General features: G+C 41.5%; 1 protein-coding gene across 3 annotated transcripts in view; it reads right to left on the bottom strand.

Annotated features, from left to right (window-relative positions):
• The window catches only part of Itga8 (integrin subunit alpha 8), a 176,845-nt gene that overhangs the window by 85,762 nt on the left and 71,018 nt on the right, over positions 1–20,065 (bottom strand). For all 3 annotated transcript variants that reach the window (XR_013051452.1, XM_006985924.4, XM_076572704.1), the window contains exon 14: positions 13–58. Coding sequence is in view for 2 of the 3 variants with exons in the window: in XM_006985924.4 (XP_006985986.2) it covers positions 13–58 (46 nt within the window). In the remaining variant the exon portion in view is untranslated. The remainder of the gene's footprint in view (positions 1–12; positions 59–20,065) is intronic.

Here is a 20,065-nt window from a genome sequence, read left to right as displayed (position 1 = left end):
GCAACCACATACCTGTAGACAGCCACTTTCCCTTTTCCAAATGCTCCTACAAGTAAATCTTAAAAAAAAAAAGCAAAATCAAAATACATGCGTAAGTTTTTAGAACTAATCGACCTGATAAGCATTTCTAATCCCCAAACCCCAGATTAGAAATGCCCTCTCAACCTGAAATTTTTTGGGCACCAACATGATGCTATGAGTGGAAAATTCCACACAGTTTTATGCACAAAACTATTAAAAATTATTTATAAAGTTACCATCAGGCTGTGTGTGTAAGGTATGTAAAAAATGTAAATGCATTTTGTGTTTCTGCTTGGGTCCAATCTCTAAGATTGCTCACTATGTACATGCAAATATTTCACAACCAGAAAATAAAATAAGCAGAGTCTTAAAGAATTCTCTGGTCCCGAGTGTTTCTAGGAAGGGCGGTTCAGCCTTATCTGCACCAAGCTCAACGTCTGAACCAGCACATAGGATGCCCCAGGGTTCCGACTGCACAGTGAGAACCATAAAAACGGAAGAAGAATTCACACGGCCCTCAAGACAGTTTGGAAGTGTGGGGCTTCGGTGCAGTGACAGTTTGGCACAGGAATGAGCGGCTTTCAAACACCTTCTGTTTCAGATATGCTTGCAAACTCACCATGGTATCATTTTCCCCATTCTCTAGATTCACGGCAGATGACCCAGGAAAAGGCAAAGGGAACAAGGACAAGCTGAGAACTGACTGTAAACCTGATCTATTATGTGTGCTGTCTTAGTTCTCCCATTCCAAGGCCAACCCTGGAAAGCAAGGCTCATTGCCTGCAAAGTAGCACATTTTGAGTGTCATCCTGAGACCATCAACCCCTCTTGCCAGAGAGTGCAGTTAATAAGTATTCTTTTGGTGAAGCAGCCCATACCATGTGAAATAACTGAAATATTATCCCGATGATCTTAAGTAACAACAGTAACAGTAAATAGCACACAGACAAAGCCAATATTTTAATACATTTTTTCCAATTTCTAAAAATTCTTTGACTTCTAAGAAGAAATTTGAAAGTTAACCAGCAGTAAACTTACAGAGACATACACTGAATATTAAGATGACTACATTATAAGCTTATTGACATTCACATGACCAGGTCAGAGGTAGATCTGAGTGAGAGCAATAGTAAAATCTTGGACTCCTTGAGGGGACAAACTATCTCAGTGCTTTGCCCGGGAGGCAAAGTCTGTCTCCATCTAATTTACAGTGGTAATTTTTGGTGGAAAGGCACAAAATTAGAAATGGCACTGGGTACATCTACAGAATGCACAGAGAATGGACTTGGGGGGAAGAAGAGCTGTAGAACGGCACATACACAGCTCAGACTATAATTGGTTAATTCTAGTGAAAGAGAAGGGTAAGTCGGGGGTGAGGAATCATCTTGCGGAGCCCTGTGGGGGGTGATAGAGGAATTAATTGGTGCAAAGGGATTTCACAGCAAAAGACTCAGTGCCACGCTGTCTTGTTGGTCATCTTTCTGTCTGGTTCTTTCTCTCAGGTTTACCCCTGAGAACAGCATTAGACACTTAGGGCTGGGAGCTGGAACTGAGCAATAGACATACAGCTTCCCTGTCCAAGTGGAGTCACTTGGAGAGGTGTTCCTCCCTGTGCCCTGGATGTCACCAGCCAGAGAAAGCCATAGCTGCCTACAGTGGCATCCAGATTTGTAACTATCCTCTTGGCATCCATCCTTTCTGAGTTTTCCTTCATCCTTTCCATATCAATATTTTGCAGGCTAATTCCTCCAATACACAATTTGTTTTCTAATTCTTGGCTTAATGTCTGCTTGGAGAAAACTCAGTCTAAGATACAACAATTTTCATTACACATTTTCTCCTTAAGAAATGGGCACAAACATCTCCAAGATCAAAACCTCAGACAAACCCTTTCTGTTTTGGAAACACAGAGTCTGGAATAGGAGACTCGGGATTTGACTCTGAGGCACTGTGCACACTATTGTTTGAGAAAGCCAAACACAAGCCATCTAAAGAGAGCTGTGTCTATGGAATTAAAGAAACCACTGAAAAGGGGGCTGAAGCTTAGCCAGCTTCTGCCTCAAATCACTGAAGCAGGATGCCTATGTTCCTAAGTCTTCCAGTTCTAAAAATTATCTCAATGACGTATATTAGAATTTCACCTTCTCTGACATGTATTCTTCGTTGCACATGCCCCCTAGGGGATATTAGTGCATTTTTTTTTTAACCATCACCAGAACATGAACTCTTCTATCTGTGTACTCCTGGGCTCCAAATCTGAGATGAGTATAACAAGGGTAGCCTCACTTGAATCTGCATCTGTTGCCATGACAGCAGATGGACAGCTCTGTTACCCAAACTGATTCAAGAGGAATTGTGGGCTTTGTTCTTGGCACCAAGTAAAGAGAAATATTTATATCCAAATATTGGACCTTGTACTAAAAGAGATGAATTTTAAAATTTTATTTGGAGGGTCTCAGTGGATAAGAGTCCTTGCTCTACAGGCATGAGGACCTGAGCTTGAATCCCCAGCACCATGTTAAAAGCCAGACATTGTTCTGCATACTTATAACCCCGGAATTGGAGGACAGAGACAGGTGGACCCCAAGAACTCAGTGACCTATCAGCTTGCACTTTGGTGAGAAGGCTGTAAGATGGACAGCAGTAGAGGAAGACACCCAGTGTCCTTTTCTGGCCTTTTCATGGTCATGTATGAGCATGGCCATCCATACACACACATACACACCCTTACAGGGCAGGAGTCTTTGAGTTTGCATAGTCAAAGGCTTCATGCAATAGTGTGGGTTAAAATAAACAAAAAAGGAGAGAAACCTTTGCTTCTGTGGAATTGGGCATAGAACCAGATACTGAAAGACCCCAGCATACTAGCTTAGCCTAACGCCATTTCGAGTAAGGTCTGAAAAGCACGGGGTGTCTACGGCCGGCCACCTGGCCCCAGAAAAGGGTACTAAAGGTCAGAAAAACAACTTGGAGCCAGACAGCAGGCGTGTCAAGCTCGGGGAAAAACCACGAGCTGTCCTGAGTTTGAACCCGGCCTCATTTGAATCGTCCAATCAGAACCCTGTAAACCATGCTCCTCGTGCTCCTGCTGCCCGACCCTATAAAAACCCTCCACTCCAGCCCATGGGCGCGCCAGTCTCTTGAGCCTCTTGAGGGACTGCGTTGCCCCGGGTACCCGTGTTCCTGAATAAAGCCTCTTGCTGTTTGCATCTGACTTGTGGTCTCGGTGTGATCTCTGGGCGAGGGTCTCTCCAGAGGGAAGACTGCCTTCGGGGGTCTTTCAATACAAAGTCAAGGCCCACAACTTCCTGCTAACTAAGAGACAAAGTGTGACTACGATCATGTTCTAAGGGTGAGCAGCATGAAGACCTGCAACAGTTCATGGGAACCAGAGGGGAATTCTGCTGGATGAAGTGTGCGCATGTGCACACACCCTCCCAAATCTAGACTGTGAACAGAGGCTCCGTCACAGTCAGATTGTCATTAGAGCGAAGAATCCCAGAGACTAACTCCTACCATGACAAAGAAGAGGATCATCCCTTTAGGCACTGTTATTCCTCTGCTTCAGGGAGGGGATTTTCCAACTCTGGAAAAATAAAACTAATAGGCAAAATAGGCCCCAATTTTCTTCGTAAGAATGTAGCCACAGTTATTCGGAGGCCAAGAAAACAGTTATCTACCACAAAAGTATGCTTGTCTGATGAGACCCCCAAAGTATTATGGGGTATATGCCTACTGGAAAGGCCAAGAGCATTTATGCTCAGGATCTCAAGTTGGGCAGATCCCTTTCAGGAAGGAGAATTGATTTGCTGGTTACATTTCTAACTAATCTGTCTTTCTAACAGCCGGGACGGGTTTTGATAAGCACTATACAGATTCTCCCTTTTTCTCTCTGCTTCTCTCTATATATTGCATAGATACAGGATGGATGCTCGTGTGTGCATCCACTTACGTGTCTATATATCCTTTCTGTACACAGAAGTAATGTTTGTGTGTATATGCATATTTGTGTATGTATATATGCATCCACAAATATGTACGCACACCCAGAAATAATACTTTTTAAGTACTTCTACGCATCCCTGATTAGGTGGGAGTCAGTTTTAGTTTTCTACCACGTTGTTCTCAGGAGTCTAACTTTTATTCTCAAGCTTCATTGCAAGCACCTTTCTCCACTGAACCATCTCACCAGCACCCTTGTTTAGGCATTGAAATGATAGTCTGGGGACAAAGTAATTTTGCTGCTGATCTGTGGGTCCATAACTGGATACACTTTCTCCCCACTCCCTCACTTTCCGATAACAGGTCTTCTACTATGAGCCCATGCTCACTTCCTCCTGTTACTAAATGTCTCAAAGGCAAATCTGAAAACAAGCAAATGAAAAATGTTGCCCTTCTCCACATGAATACATTAGCTGTTTTTGTTTTGTTTTGTCTTTCTGGAAGAAATAACTGGCAACTCAAATCGTCTCTTTCCACTCAATCAGAAAATGTTCTCTGTGTGCCTCAGGCCTTTGTCATGGCCTCACTGGAGTGGAGTTTGTTTTCCTCTGGATGGAAGGACGGACAGGATGCTCTTAAGGAAACACAAAGGGGACTTAGCGCAGATGCAGGATCCTAAAAGGTGAAGTGAGCAGAGCTGTGCTCTGCCTATCCTTGTTTAGCCTACCTTGCCTTCAGTGACTATTAATGTGATGCAGTTGATGTTTTGACAATCTAATATTCCAAAACCCATATATATATATATGTGTGTATGTATATATATATATATATTATATATAATATATATACACACAATCTCAAAATAGTATACTAATTTTTTTTACAGGTGCTGTTAAAAGAAAGGAAATGAAAGAAAGCATGCTTTTCCCTCAAAAAGAAAAACTACCAATAAAAAAGAATTGTATTGCTACAAAAAAAAAAGAAGAAGAAGAAGAAGAAGGAGGAGGAAGCGCTCAGCTTTCCAAAGGAGTGCTCGGGCTGCAGGCTGACTTCACTCACAAGGAAGGGAATCTCAGAGCTGAAACTTTGTTCCAGCTTGGCTTCATTTGGAGTGCATGCCTGAGGTTTGGGTCAGGTGGGGAGCATGCAGTGAGAAAGACAGGAGACTTCTCAGGGACAAAGAGAGGTGACAATGTCCTTCTAAACCTTCATCCAGGGTCATTTCCATGGGAAGTCCCTGTCACCCATACACCTATACTCTGTAAGTTCAGGCAGCCTTTCTCACCTGTAACCTCCCTTCTGGAACCTTCTTCTTGTCCCATCATCCTGAGAAACACACAAATCTGAAGTCAGCTACAACAAAGGCCATCAAAGCACTCCTTTTTTATTTTGGAACTCAAAAACGTTTACTGGGACCTGGGAGTTGGTTCAGTGGACAAAGTGTTTGCTGTGTGAGCAAGAGAATCCAAGTTCAGACTCTGGGGAGATGGTTCCTGAGGGCTGCTGGTTAGGCAGGCCAGCTGTATGTCTGTACTCTAGGTCCAGTGAGAGACTCTGTCTTAAACACTAAGGTGGAGCATGATAGAAGGAAACACACATGTCCATCTCTGACTGCCAGACATGTATGTGTGCACATATGCACACACACACACACACACACACACACACACACACACACACACACACACACACAGAATTTACTAATTTCAGGTACTTTTGGACAACAAGGGGTGCTATTATAACATCCAAAGAAACCCGGAGAGAGGGTGTTCAGAAGAGCATGGGGACCTGCTTCATATCCCAGCATACACATGAAAAGCCAGTTATGACTTTTTTTTTAAATCCCAGCACCTGACAAGCTTCTGGTTTAGTGAGATACCCTGTTCCAAAGCAATAAAGCAGAGAGCAATAACAGGATTCCTGATGTCCTACACTGGCCTGAATGGGCACACCTCCCCCATACAATTAATAAAAAATGAATGCCCAAAGATAGCATATATGGAAAGGTAGGAGCTACAGGAAAAGGTTAACACAGCTCAGAAGGGGGCACCTTAAATATTGAGAAAATGAAGAGTTAATGCAGGAATTCTAAAACTATAATTTTAGCAAATACACCTGAGCATGTTTGAAAGAATGAAAGAAGCAGAGAAATATTGCTACCATGTTGTCGGCCTGATCAAAGGTCAATATTTTTCAATGTTTACCAGAGTGTTTGGCACTTAGTAAAAAAAATAAATGTTAATGGTTATTGTTTATGCCTAATCTGTAACAAACTCATACAGGTTGATAAAACCACGAACACACTCTTAAAAAATTATAAGGGGGGATTCACATAAAACATTTATTGCCAATAAATACGTAGGAAGATGTTTGACTTCATTAGTCATCAAAGTATTACAAATGAAGGGAACAACAAGATATTGTTTTTAGCCTTTTAAATTGAAAGGATAAAAGGTTAGCCCTGGGCAGGACTAGTGTAAGGCCACAAGTTCATGTGCCTGGTTTATGAGAGGGTAAACTGATGTAATTTTCTTGGAAGGTGGTTTTTTGTTGGCTTTTGATATAAGTTCTCATATAGCCCAGGCTAGCCTTGAACTTGATATATAGCCAAGGATGACCTTGAATTCCAGATCCTCCCACCTCTAACTCCCAAGTGCTGGGATTATAGGTATGCAACATCAACCTTTTATCACACAGCCCACAGTTGGATTGTCTGACTTTGCTAAGGGACTCCAGAGTTGTTTCCAAGTTTGGAAAGTCACAGTAAATAGGTATATATAGGTGGTTATATATGTATAGAATTGCTCATTTACATATAGGGCAATTTTGATTTGCACGTGGTCTCTCCTTGAATTTCTCCTGAAGCCTGTGAAGCCCTGTTTGAAATGCAGTGTTGTCTGTCAAGTGGAAATGTGCTTGATGGAAGGGGAAGAACTAGGAGTTCCAAATTCTGTTTTACTTTGCCACTGACTTCTGCTGATTTGTCCAATGACCTGGGACAAGTCTCCACTCACTAACACGTCTCTGATGGAGCCTTTGAAGGACATAAAAAGAGAAAGTAAAGTGCATAGGAGAATTTGTTGGGCTTAGATGAATGCTATTCTGTGTTCTCATGTCTAATCCAAGCCTTTCCTATTTCATGTTGTAACCTTTCTTATGCAGAGGTCTGTGTGTGTGTGTGTGTGTGTGTGTGTGGTGTCTGTGTGTGTGTCTGTGTCTGTGTGTCTGTGTGTTCTTGGCTTTTCAAGTCTGTACATGGACATTGGGCCTCTGTGACATGACCTACTGACTCTTGATCCCTATTTTGGGATTGTTGTTGCTGTTCCTCATAGACTCTGTTTCAGGACCTGTTCATCACTGTCCCATTTCTGCTAGGCTTCTTCCTAAAGAATGTAAAGACCAGCAAAGGCAGTTAAGTAAAATCTGGGGACTTTACTTAAATTTCTGGGGACCCATCATAATCTGTTCATCTGTACACAGTGAGGCTACTAAGAGAGATCTGGACACCTGTTATAGAATGCTGGGGTTAAAGATGGGAGTGTGTAAGTCTGGAAATAGAGAAATTTGTGTTTGGGGTAGCAGAAAAACAGCTCATGTCTGTGGGAAGCCAGCATTAGAGTCTCCTTAAGTTTGGAAAATGTGTTCATTTAAAAATAGACAGAGGCTGCCTTTCTTGCTATTTTATCACAACATGCAAAATATGACTGAGGGGAAGCTTATGAGTTGAGAAAGAAATGCTCGAGAAAAAAAATGCATGATTTTTATCCCAGAAAGCAATAATGCTAACAATCTGTCTGAAATGCTTCCAAATGAACTCTGAAGAAAAACATTTATGAGCTTGAATGCGGTATTAGGTTGCGGCATTGTAATTTACAAAGGGTTTATTTTCCCTTTAAAAAAATCCCACAAAAAATCAGAGCAGAATATCAAACAATGAATGTGCCTTATGAAAATAGTTTTCTACATGTTATTAGCATCCTGTGGTTGCGAGGGCCACCCTCCCCCACGTTCTGCTTTCGTTGTTACTGTACCGATCATTTCTCTTGGTCCTTGTCATGGGCCACACTGATGCACGGTGTATGTGTACTGTCCAGGCAGCTGCCAAAAGTCCTGGAGAAAAGTTTGCTTCTTCAGGACTGGGATCCTTTTTCAGCCTATAGGAAATCAGTTTCCAGTCCCCAGAAAAGCCACAAGCTCCCAAGACACCCATATCCAGCCTGAGAGAAAACTTCTATGATTAGAACATTATGGGGTTTTATATGCTTTTTTTTTTAAAGGCAAAGAGCAGACTCCTTTATTCAATAATGGGGAAGGCCTTATATACCCTCCTGCCAGCACCCAAGCTGTGTCCAAATCTGGTGGCATTGTGTGGTCACCCTTCATTGGCTGGGTATGATCAGGAACCCTGACAGTGATCAGGAACTCTGACAGCACAATTTCATCTAAGGCTTGGCCAGATCCAGCCTTTCTATTGTTCATTCTCTCTCCTGAAAACACCTCTTAGTGCTACTGGATTTTAGATAATGAGCCCTAACATCATAGGAAAATATCAATAAATTATGTAAGATGACTATCATATGGAAAAAGTTCCAGTACCAATGCAAACAGAAGGGGTTCAAGAGGACTTTCCTGGTAATTTTTTAAATGGACCATTTCATGGCTAGGGGTTAGCTCAGCAAAGTGTTTGCCACACAAAGATGAAGGATCCAATCTCCAGCACCAATGTACAAGTCCAAGGTGATAATGTGTACCAACCAGCCCAGCTGAATCAGTTAAGTCTCAAAAAAAATGAAAATGATTGAACAAGACATCAGTGTCAAACTCTAGCCTCCACATATGTGTATGAGTACACACACACACACACACACACACACACACACACACACACACACACACATACACATACACACACACACACACACACAAATGCACCTTCTCATAGGAAACTTTAGACACTGATTTTTTTTTCAGCCATTATTTTAGGACACAGGACTAAGTCTGAAGCAGAGAGCTCAGACCTCAGCCTTGAAGCTGAACACCATCCTGCCACCTCCACTTGCCTGGAAGAGTTGAGAAATGGGAATAATTGACTAGTCGCAATAATTTTAGAGTTTTCAAGTTGCCTCCAGAACAATCTTGAATGATGAGGGTTGGTCTGGTTAACTTTTTTATGGTTAGATAAGCCAAGGTCAATACATGCCAAGGCTGTAAATCTGTTCCATGCTAGTGAAGAAGGGAGAACATGGGCTCCTGGCTTCAGATGTGGTACTGTTTACACTATCTGGTGTGATGGTTAATCTCAATCTTGAATTTGGTCTGAGAAGTAGCTAGCTGATTAGTAAAGCACACTTGTGTGTCTGTGAGGTCATTTCCACAGATGGCTAGACTCTGGGGTTTTGATCTTATCAAATTTTTTTTTTTTTTTTTTTTTTGGTTTTTCGAGACAGGGTTTCTCTGTGTAACTTTGCGCCTTTCCTGGAGCTCACTTGGTAGCCCAGGCTGGCCTCGAACTCACAGAGATCCGCCTGGCTCTGCCTCCCGAGTGCTGGGATTAAAGGCGTGCGCCACCACCGCCCGGCTGATCTTATCAATTTTAATCTACTGATAGATTCAAAATTTGAACGGAAATTGTGAAGTCGCACTGTGGAAGGTCGAGCCTGGTTGGAGGAAGAAGACCCCTGTAGGCTTTAGATCCAAAGAATCCCTGGTAGTGTCTGTGGGGGCTGCATCTTCCCATGGCCCTTCCTGTCACTGTCCTACTCTGCTTCCTACCGGCTCTGGTGTAAGCTGCTTTTCCATCTTCCACCATGAAGTACCGAAACTACATGATGTACAAGAACGATTATATCCAACTTTAAGTTATTTTGTATTTTGTCATAGATGTTAAAAATCTAACACAACCCTTCAGCAGCTTGAACAGCTTTGGGTCTAGTTGAGATACAGCTGGGAGCAAAGGCCAAAGCTGCCAAGAACGAACTACCACTTGAAGTGGAACCCCAGGAGAGGAGTGCTGATGTTCATTTTCATTAACTCTGCTTATAGTCCCATGCTCATTCTACACAGAGATAAAATGACTTACTAAGTTTCAGTGGAGTTAGAAGCCAGTGGTGAGTTAAAGAGGGATAGGGACAATGGTTCATAGGCAAAGACATGTGCCTGTGAGTAGTTGGTACATAGATTCATGTATTTATATAATTCATTCAAACAGTCATTCACTTCTTCACCTAATCTTTACCTGTTGTTTTTTGTATCAGCTAATAGTTTTGAGCACCAAGACTCCAAAGTAAGCAAAACCATACATATTTATCCCTTGGCTATAAGAAGGATATTTATCAATTAATCACACACTGGGGTAGCTTCCATCTGAAATGTGTGTTTCTAGCAGGTTTCAACAATCAGGGAGGGCTTCATGAGGAAGTGACATTTGACCTGAGTTTCTAAGTGGAAAGAGAAAATATGGACCATGTTCTGGCCAGGGTGTGCCAAGAGTTTGAAACAGAAAGGATGCAAAAAAAAAGAAAGACACTAAAATAGTATTCATTTGCATATTAATAAATTTAAATCACTTATAGAAAGAATAAACAATCAGAGAGAAGATCTAATGTAAGATCCTAAGCACAGTCATGTTTAGGCTTCGTCTAGGTCTTCCACATGCGCAACTCTTACTTCAGAGGAGCTGAACAAGGCATCAGGATTTTACTGGTTAGTCTTTACAAGCAAGGTCAAGTGGAAGTAATATCCTGTTTTATTCATGGATACCATGGCTTTCAGAGAAGCCAGTATACACTATGGGTATTAAGAAGGAAATTAGTTCAAATTTAAACTGACAGATAGCACCTTGTACATAAATGTAATAGCTATAACCGTTTGAGGTGGGAAATGCTACAGTTTTACTGCTTTCAAGTTGGATATTGTTTAAATATGCTATAGACTTTGGAATGAATTATTTACCAAGTACTTATGGAAGTTTTAGCTTAGACCAAGACTTGGGTGTGAGGAAGTTATGGTTAGTTTTAAGACTAGTGATATATCTTTGAATGGAAGGTACACTGTTTCAACATGGCTGCCCTCTCAGGGGCAAACAGAGAGAGACATTGTAGATCCTTAGGAGCCATCCCCCTTGGTTTTTGAGAGTGTGTCTCTCAGTGGGACCTGGGGATAGCTGATTGCATTAAGGTGTCTTGTCAGTAAGTACCAGGACTCACCCTGTCTCTGCCTACCCAGTTCTGGAATTGCAGGTACCACTGTGCACCCACCGCTGTGCAGGTACCATAATGCACCACTATACCTGTTTGTTTGTTTAGTTTGGTTTTTATTTTTTATGTAGGCTCTGGGATCAAATTCAGGTACTCATGCTTGCAGAGCAAAAACCTTTTTAACTGAGTCATTACCCCAGCCTTGACATATGCATATCTTAATAAGAATAAAACTGTATTATTTATTGAGAGGCATGCACAGTGGCTCCTATATCCAGGATGGGAGCCTGGATGGCCTTATCAATATATCACAAAAATAGGAAGTTAGCATATTTATAAGTGGCTGAAATGGAGAAGGAAGGTATTTTGGGTTCATCTCAGCTGTACCTAAGGCAATTTTATAATTCTTGTCCCGTGTGAGTCAATAAAGCTCAAATCAATCATTGTAGAAAGCTTTACAGCATGGAAATAGGTACGTGTTATAAACATGGGATTGTTTTGCCTCTGGAAAATAGTAGCAAAGCGTTTGTGAACACACCTGTAAATGTAGGAGCGTATTTGAAAGTTGAAGAGGTAGAAAGTATATAAATAAATACCTTATTCTGTTTATTGTAAAGACAGAGGCTATTTTCAAGTATTAAACACATTATAGTTCTCATTACATTCCTTACACAGTATCGGTTATTTAACATCTTATTCAAGACTTTTAAACATCTATCTTAACTTCCCTTTCCTCCATTTATGCACCTATCAATCTGGACCAAGTTACTTTAAAAGTAAAAAGAGGATAGAATTTCCTTTTGTTTTTATTGAGTTTCTTTCTTAGCATAATCCAACAACACAAAAGGGTGTGTCTTTAATTTGTTTTCTATGTACACTAACAATGGTAAATTAGGCAATGTTTTATTATGTAAAACAGAGACCGTTAATATTCACTATTTATGCCAAGATCCTTTTTAGAAATGTCTGCGCCTTTCAGACCTAGAAATGTGTGAGTCCTTCATCCTCACTCAAGTATCACTCAGCCAAACATTAGTTCACAGTCCTCTGTCCCTAGATATAATGAAGGCTTCTTGAGAGTAGGAAATGATTTTTTCAGATGATGTTCATAACATATGGAAGACATATGACCTTCTGCTGGAGTCTCATCTGTGCCTTCTTCTGTTCACCGTTTCAATCTGTCTACACCAGAAAGTCATCTTTACTGTTGTTATCATGGTGAGAACTCTTGACATGTCATCTCTGAGTCTTGGCTTATGTTGGATTCTTCTGGGTTGCTTCTTTGTATAACTGCACACATACATACATACATACATACATACATACATGTGTGTGTGTGTGTGTGTGTGTGTGTGTGTGTGTGTGTATGCAGCTATATCTTGGGACCTTGTTAATTCACCCACAGAGAGTCTTTGATCATCTTAGTAACACTGTGGGGTGTGTGTGTGTGTGTGTGTGTGTGTGTGTGTGTGTGTGTGTGTATGTCTGTGTGTATATGTGTGCACAGGTGAGTATGCAATCTCAAAGGTCATTTTTCAGCAGGTGTGCACCTTGTTTTGTCTCTCATTGGTTTGTGAGTGGTTAATCAGGCTAAGCTGGTTGGCATCCAGCCTCAGGCATCTATTTTTTTTTTTTTCACATCCTGACTGCCGGGATTACATGCACATGCCACCATGTAGGCCTTTTTGATGAGGGACCTAGGGAATGAAATTCAGGTCCTTATGCTTATACAGCAAGTTCTTATGACTGAACTTTCTCCCAAGCTGCCCTCCCCAAAATTCACCCATATTCAACTTTCTTAAAAGTTGTCTCCTATCCTGCCTGTATGAAAGGCAACTATTGGATGCTTTGTCTCTGTGATTACAGGTTTCCTTAAGGGCATAGATTACATCCACATAGTGTTGCTATTTCATTTATGACTAAAATTAGTAAATGTACATATGCATATTATTTGCATATTATCTAGCTTAACCTCCAAACATTCCCTTTAAGGAAATTACTATTAGGTATTATGTCTGTTTTCCTAATGAGGAAACTGAGGCTCCAGAGTGCAGTCACTTGTCAGGGTCCCATTGCAGTCACTGTCACCTCCAGGCTTGGAACTCAGGCACAAAGAGCTGAATAACTTTAATTCAGTGCTTTATACTCTTCATCTAGAATGGTGCTAGGCACTCGGAAGGCACTTAGCATGTATTTGTTGAAAAAAATGAATAACTGCCCTCCATGATCTCTTCAATGTCACATGATCAATATTCTTCTATCATTTTTAATAGTAAAGAAAATTAGTGGCTGTTCTATATGTTAACTGAGCATGGTTTATATTGCCTGAATACTTGTTATTAAGAAGTGAATTGAAAAAATTCCGATTCACCAAATTAAGCTATATATTAAAGCATGTAATTTGCTGATTTCAAATAGTATTGATGGTTTGGGGTGAATAGAATATGTGGGAAAGGATCATAGTAGACAGATGATATGGGGTGAGGCAGCTTATTTAATTCAGCACACTACAAGTTTTGTCTGTGGCATTCTAGCAGCCATGTGAACACTTCGTGTCCAGATCCTGATTGACAAATATCACTCTTAAAAGAAAAAGAAAGGAAGTAATTGTGGCTACTTAAATAATGGTTAGCTGCAAGGTCTACAAAGAAAACACACACACACACACACACACACACACACACACACACACACACACGCGCAGAGAGAGAGAGAGAGAGAGAGAGAGAGAGAGAGAGAGAGAGAGAGAGAGAGAGAGAGAGAAAATGATCCTGAACTATCATGTGGTGTTTTAGAGTATAGAAATACTCATAGAAAGATGGACAATATCAAAAAGTCAGTGAAGCCCCCAAGAAGGTTCACCATGTCACTCAATGTGGGACAAATGCAGCAACAGAAATGAACATAGGAATGAAGTATGACAAAAATTAAATATCTATGATTCCATACTAGCACTAACAAATAAATAAGCATATATAAATAAATGGTTGTATATATATTTCCTATATTAGAGTTACATAGGATGAATTTAAATACAGCTAGTTCAGTTGGTCAGTAATAACTCTGCAGGCAAGACGTCCTTTTGGATGCTAAGATTAGTGAGGAAACACAGGAGAAAGAAACAAGATATTCCCATAGTCCAATGGTATTTTTCTAAACAGACTCACAGTACCAGAAAACGAGCAACTTCCTAGTAGAGAGACTGGGGTGACAGTTGCTTATACCAGCAAAACAGGTACAAGAAGACAATGGCATCACACTCCCGTGACAGAGTGCATCCAGAAGGGTACAGCTCCACTGGGTGCTATTCTTGTCAAATAGATGGCCTCAGTCAAATTCTAGGCAGACACCCGACAAAGCTAAGTTCAGTCCTCTTAAATTGTCTGGCCCAAATTCTTCCAATGTGCCAAGGTTATGTCAGTAAATAAAAAAACAAGGAAGTGTCAGAGACTGAAGTAAGAAAACCTGATAAAACTCAGTGTGGGGTCCTTGATTGGATCTGGAGTGGAGAAAGGATGTAAGAACTAAAAACAATTAAGCCTGACTGAATTTCAAAAAGATCTTTTTGTTAGTTGATGGCTATTGAACTACAGTTACATGACGCTGCTCGTAGGGGACTCTGAATAGGACACATCATGAGATGTGAATGTCTTCATAACTTTTCAGTGAATCTAAACCTTTTCCAAAAGTACCTAAGAAAACAGTTTTATAATTTCACCAAATTCCTCCCCACCTTTTTTTTTTAAAGCCAAATCCTTAGTGACCTACACAATATCACAGAAGCAGGTATCACTGAAAGGCTGGTGTGTCTTGATGTGGGTTATAGAACCGAATTGCTGAGGGTCAGACCTTTGGAGTAGCAACTTACATATCTATTTTACTTCTAGATGGTGAGAGCAAGGCCCAGAGATGGGGAGCTGCTAAGGGAGATAAGGAGATTTATTAACCAGGGCCCTTTACCTCTCGATTCCTTTTGGCTTGAATCAAACTCAAGAACTCATTCAGTTGAATTAATTCCATTTCTTTTGAACTCATAGGCTATGTTTATAAGAATTGCATTATTCTAATTTCTAATGTATTATAATGAATTTGTGAGCATCGTGTCTCGGTACGAATGTCACATTTGCTTTGCACACATGCTTTAGAAGCACTGTGAGAAATGAACATAAACTTTCACTACAAGATTTGAATGCAGTTCAACTAAACTTCAAATCGATGGTTTCAAGGTCCTTAAAGTTTAACAAAAATACATTATTCCCTTTGGGTCAAACTTCCCCTTTATTTTCCCTTATGTGGAGACTGGTCTAGCTTACTTGTTTGCTTACATTGCCCTCTCTCTCTCTCTGTCTCCCTGTCTCCCTATCCTTCTCTGTCTTTCTGTCTTTTCCCTATCCCTTTCTCCCTCCCTCTCCCTCTCCTTGCTACCCTCCCTCCCTCTTCCTCCCACTCTTCCCCGCACTCATTAAAACAGATGGGTCATTTTATTTCATTGAGTGTAATTGTCTGAAATGGCTTCATGATATAATCACTGTATATTAGGAGCCTGAACAAGACAACGATAGTCTTGGCCCTCAGCCCATGTTTTCCCTGGGTTTTATTGCTTGTGAGATTTGTGTTCCCCAGCAGAGTCTGGACTTCCCGCCTCCATCCTCTGATGCCTGGCCTATGTGTTTGGCAGGCTGTGTTGCTTTGCAATCGTGGTTAACAGGATTAGACGAGATCATTGGAGTTTAGGATTCCCAACTATCACAGCTGTTTCTTCTCTGACATGTTTTCACTCAATTAATGTACACAAGATCCTCTGCTCAGCCCTTGGCTTCCAGTAAGGACCAAATAGAAAGTTAGACACATCTCCATTGTGGTTTTCAGATAAAAAGATCTGTGATTCCTATTTATGTGTGTGTGTGTGTGCCAGTGACAGCACTTATTACATACAAAACAACTAAGAAATGTGATATGGGTACCATAAACGTAAGAGAAAAAAATTCACACATTATCTTGTAACTGAGTCTCCATAGATCTGTAACTGAATCTCCCCTCACATGGTATGGACTTTTCCCCACTGTTCTGCATCAATATTCAAGTTATCACTCATGCTCACCTCTTCCTTACTCTCTTCTGCTTCTCTGGGTCCATCAGAGCTGGTCATTCCTGGGCTTAGTCTACCTTTCATTTAGAAGTTCCCTCCTCTCAATTTCCACTGTCATCACATCGAAGTTCAGGTCTAATTGGAACGCAATTCCGTATTTACATGGCTAAGGGACAGGGAAACAGGTGCATTTCCTATCTCTGCAAAGCACAGGTAGCCCAGAGAGATGTCCTCATACCTCATCTCCCACCCCGGGTGGCAGTGACAGGTGGATTGTATCATCACGGGGGGTAGCAATCCACAGGCTAGAGGGGAAATTTCTGCTGAGGACTTGCTACCCAGGGGCTCACAGTAGCTGCAACTTGACTCATCTTCCTTTCTGGAGTGAAGGAAGCAAACACATCCCTATAGGTTAAATGAGGAAACCACGGAAATTTGTTTATTTAAGCAGAAGAAAAGAATGTGCCCTGGCATGCAAAGGAAAAAGTGGACCTCCAAAGAATACAGTTTTCAAAGGAAAGTGGAGAGTTGCCATTCCTTAAGTGTTCTATATAACCTCAATTTAATATCACATGATCTCAATTTGTATCATACAATTTAGCCAATTTATGTGTTGTATGCACCTGCATATACATAGGTGTGCATGCTTATAGACTAGACCAGGACAATGGTTGCCTTGTTCTATCATTCTATAACTTACTTTCTTGAGATAAGCTCTCTCTAGAGCTAGGCTGACAGCCAGCCAGCCCTGACAATCCTTCTGTCTTTAACCCTATAGTCCTAGGGCTGCGTGTGTATGAGTAGAGTAGACACTGCCAGCATTTTTTTTTTTCGTTTTTTGAGACAAGGTTTCTCTGTATAGTTTTGGTGCCTGTCCTGGATCTCGCTCTGTAGACCAAGCTGGCCTTGAACTCACAGAGATCTACCTGGCTCTGCCTCCCAAGAGATGGGATTAAAGGCATGTGCCACCACTGCCTGGCCTCTGCCAGCTTTTATGTGGGTGCTGGAGATTTGAACTGGAGTTTTCATATTTGTACAGTGAGTTCTCTTGGCCACTGAGCCATCTTTCCAGTCCTACACCATTTAATTTTTATATCCACACATTCTTGTCTAATTTTATAGGTGAGGAAACTAAGACATTTTCTCACTCTTACACAGCTAGAAATTAGCAAAGTCAAGTTTTCAGGCTGGATAGTCTGTCTTCAGCCTAGTCAATACAGTTTCTCAAAATCTTCTATCACCAAACATGCTTGTGACAAAGTGGTTTTGGCTCTGTCCATGACAGTCAGATTCCATTCCTATTTTAAGATACACACAGTATTTCGTAAGAATCTTTTCCCAACTTAGAAGTGCAAATAAATACACACAACTCTGCCAACACCCCTAGGAAGTAGAAGCTCACAGAGGTCACATGGCCCCTTGAGTGTCAAGTCAATCAGTGGGAATCTGAGCAGAGAGAGGCGTTCTGAGTTCAAGTCCCTGTTCAGATGTGCTCTGCTGACTTTACTAGGACAATACTGGTTTGACTTTTTTTTTCAAAAAGTAATAAAGTCGAGTTCCATCCAGTCTTACTGTATATACTTCTGCACTACATAAACATAAAAAATAGACCTTGACATATACGTACCTATATCTGTGTGAGAAGGATTTGAGAATAGTATTCAAATGAACACACTCTGTATCTTCTGCACAGTGTCTAGCACATTTGGGACTCTTAATGATCAGCGGTTCTAGGTGCAAACTGAGAGTGCCTATGTGGCCTGGAACCTCAGTGCTGGGTGGGAGCGGCAGAGGCAGGGAGATCACTGAGGCCTGCTGGCTGCCAGCCTAGCTCCAGGTCCAGAGAGAGACTCTGCTTCAAGTGAACATGGTGGAGAGCAATAGAGCAGGGCACTCAATGGCCTCCGCTGGCTTACACGAACATATGGTCACTTGTACTGGCACACACTTGTGCATACACTCCTCACTCTGTATACACACATACGCCCCCCCCCCCACGTTCACACTTATAATTGCAAAAAATGTTAATAATACAATTGGCCCCATGCTTGCTCAGTTTTGACATCCCTTCTTCCAAAGCTAGGGAGACAGAGTGGCCCTGCTCAAACACATGTCATATTAAACTTGCTGAATTAGAGCATATGACAGTCAGACCTGCCCTTCCTCTCTGCAGAAGGCAGCCAGGCTATACTAAGAATATTAGAGTTCTTGCTGCTATTTATGAATTGAGACATAAATATTGGCGTGTGTACTGCCACTGTCACAAGCAGGTCTAATAGCAGCAGGAGAACGGCTGCGTAGCAGGCTCTAAAGACAACTGAAGTCAACAGAGCTATGCTGCTGAACCTACTGGTATTACAGTGGGGCGGGGGCAATGTTCCCTTCCATAACCAGAAGATCAAGCCCACTCTAACCCAACCAGTAACTCCACTTGGCACCCCCTGTTGGTAGGCACCATTTTTAGGTGTTGTCCAACTGGTAACAACTTCAAGGAGTTGGCTTGGTCCAAATCTAGACTATCAAATATGTTTGTCTTTGTATTTCTGACTGGCTTAGACTGGAAGGCGTGAAGAATGTGCCTGTGTGTGAACACTCAAGTGTGCCTCTGGCCTTGCCTAGAGGAGGAATTCCCTGCTGGATGCTGCCCTCGCTTGTTCCTTGACTGGGTGAAAGCTGTGTGTGTAGCGAGTGCATCAGTTTTGATTTTGGAACTAGCCCATGTTCTGGAAGTAATCAGGGAACTGAAGGTGCCTGTTTATGAAACTACAGAGCTGGGCACTTTCTTCTGGCAATGCATATAATTAAGACCAAATGATTATAAAATTTCTAAAAACTAACACTATTTCTCTCATAAAATATTTATTTTTTTAAATTCACAAGCATATTATTCAACGTTTTAAAACTTTTGTGAGTGTGTTCTGTTCTATTCTATTCCCCCCCAAAAGCTGCATTTTCAAAATATAAATATTTCATGAATTTGCAAATTTTTACATTCTCTGGACTTTCTGGAGAAAGTCAAGATATGGGGACTGGAAAGGTGGCTCAGTGGGTATAAATGCTTGCTTTTTCAGCATAAGGATGAGTTCAAATTCCTCAACACCCATGTGAAAAAGAAGAACAAACCTGGGCATAACTGTCTATTCATCCATAACCCCAGCATTGAAGGCTGGAGACAGATGGATCCTAAGAGCTCCCATCCTGGTGAAAGCAGCCAGCTTCCAGTTTAATGAGACCCCATCTCAGGGCAATAAGGCAGAGAGACAAGGAAACCGCCTAACATCTTATTCTGGCCTCCATGTGTGTGCATGCATGCATGCACATGAGTGCGCACACACATCATAATACAGGAAGAGGAGAAGAGAGGGGAGAGAGAGAGAGAGATTGCCAAAATACAAAATGGGTTTTCTGTCAGTCTAGTGTGTGTGAAGGCTGTCTGTCATATCTTGAATATTTTATTTGGTAGAACTGAGCAATAGATGTTCAGCAGGTTACGAAGGTTCTCACGGTCTTTAGCAGGGCTCTGTATGGTAATTTACAGATGTGGAATCTCACTGTGTCTGAATTGCTCCTCGGACTGGCACCTCACACAGCCGCTGCTTCAGTGCCCATGTCCTCTGGGCCTGCAGCCCTAGATAAGCCCCACGCTCTTAACATACCATACCCCTATTCTGTATCGTCACTGGATGGCCAAAGTCATCCCAGCCACATGACGTTCACAAATTGTCACTTCCTCCAAAGCTGTGGAACTCCTCAGTATCTACTGTTTGAATGAATGGAATGGTATCACCATGTAGCTAGTTGCTAAAGTTTGTAAACT

Source organism: Peromyscus maniculatus, chromosome 5 (assembly GCF_049852395.1).
Source record: "Peromyscus maniculatus bairdii isolate BWxNUB_F1_BW_parent chromosome 5, HU_Pman_BW_mat_3.1, whole genome shotgun sequence".
In the NCBI taxonomy this organism is placed as follows: Eukaryota; Metazoa; Chordata; class Mammalia; order Rodentia; family Cricetidae; genus Peromyscus; species Peromyscus maniculatus.
Note: the sequence above shows the minus strand (reverse complement) of the source record. Positions and strands in the feature narration are given on the sequence as shown.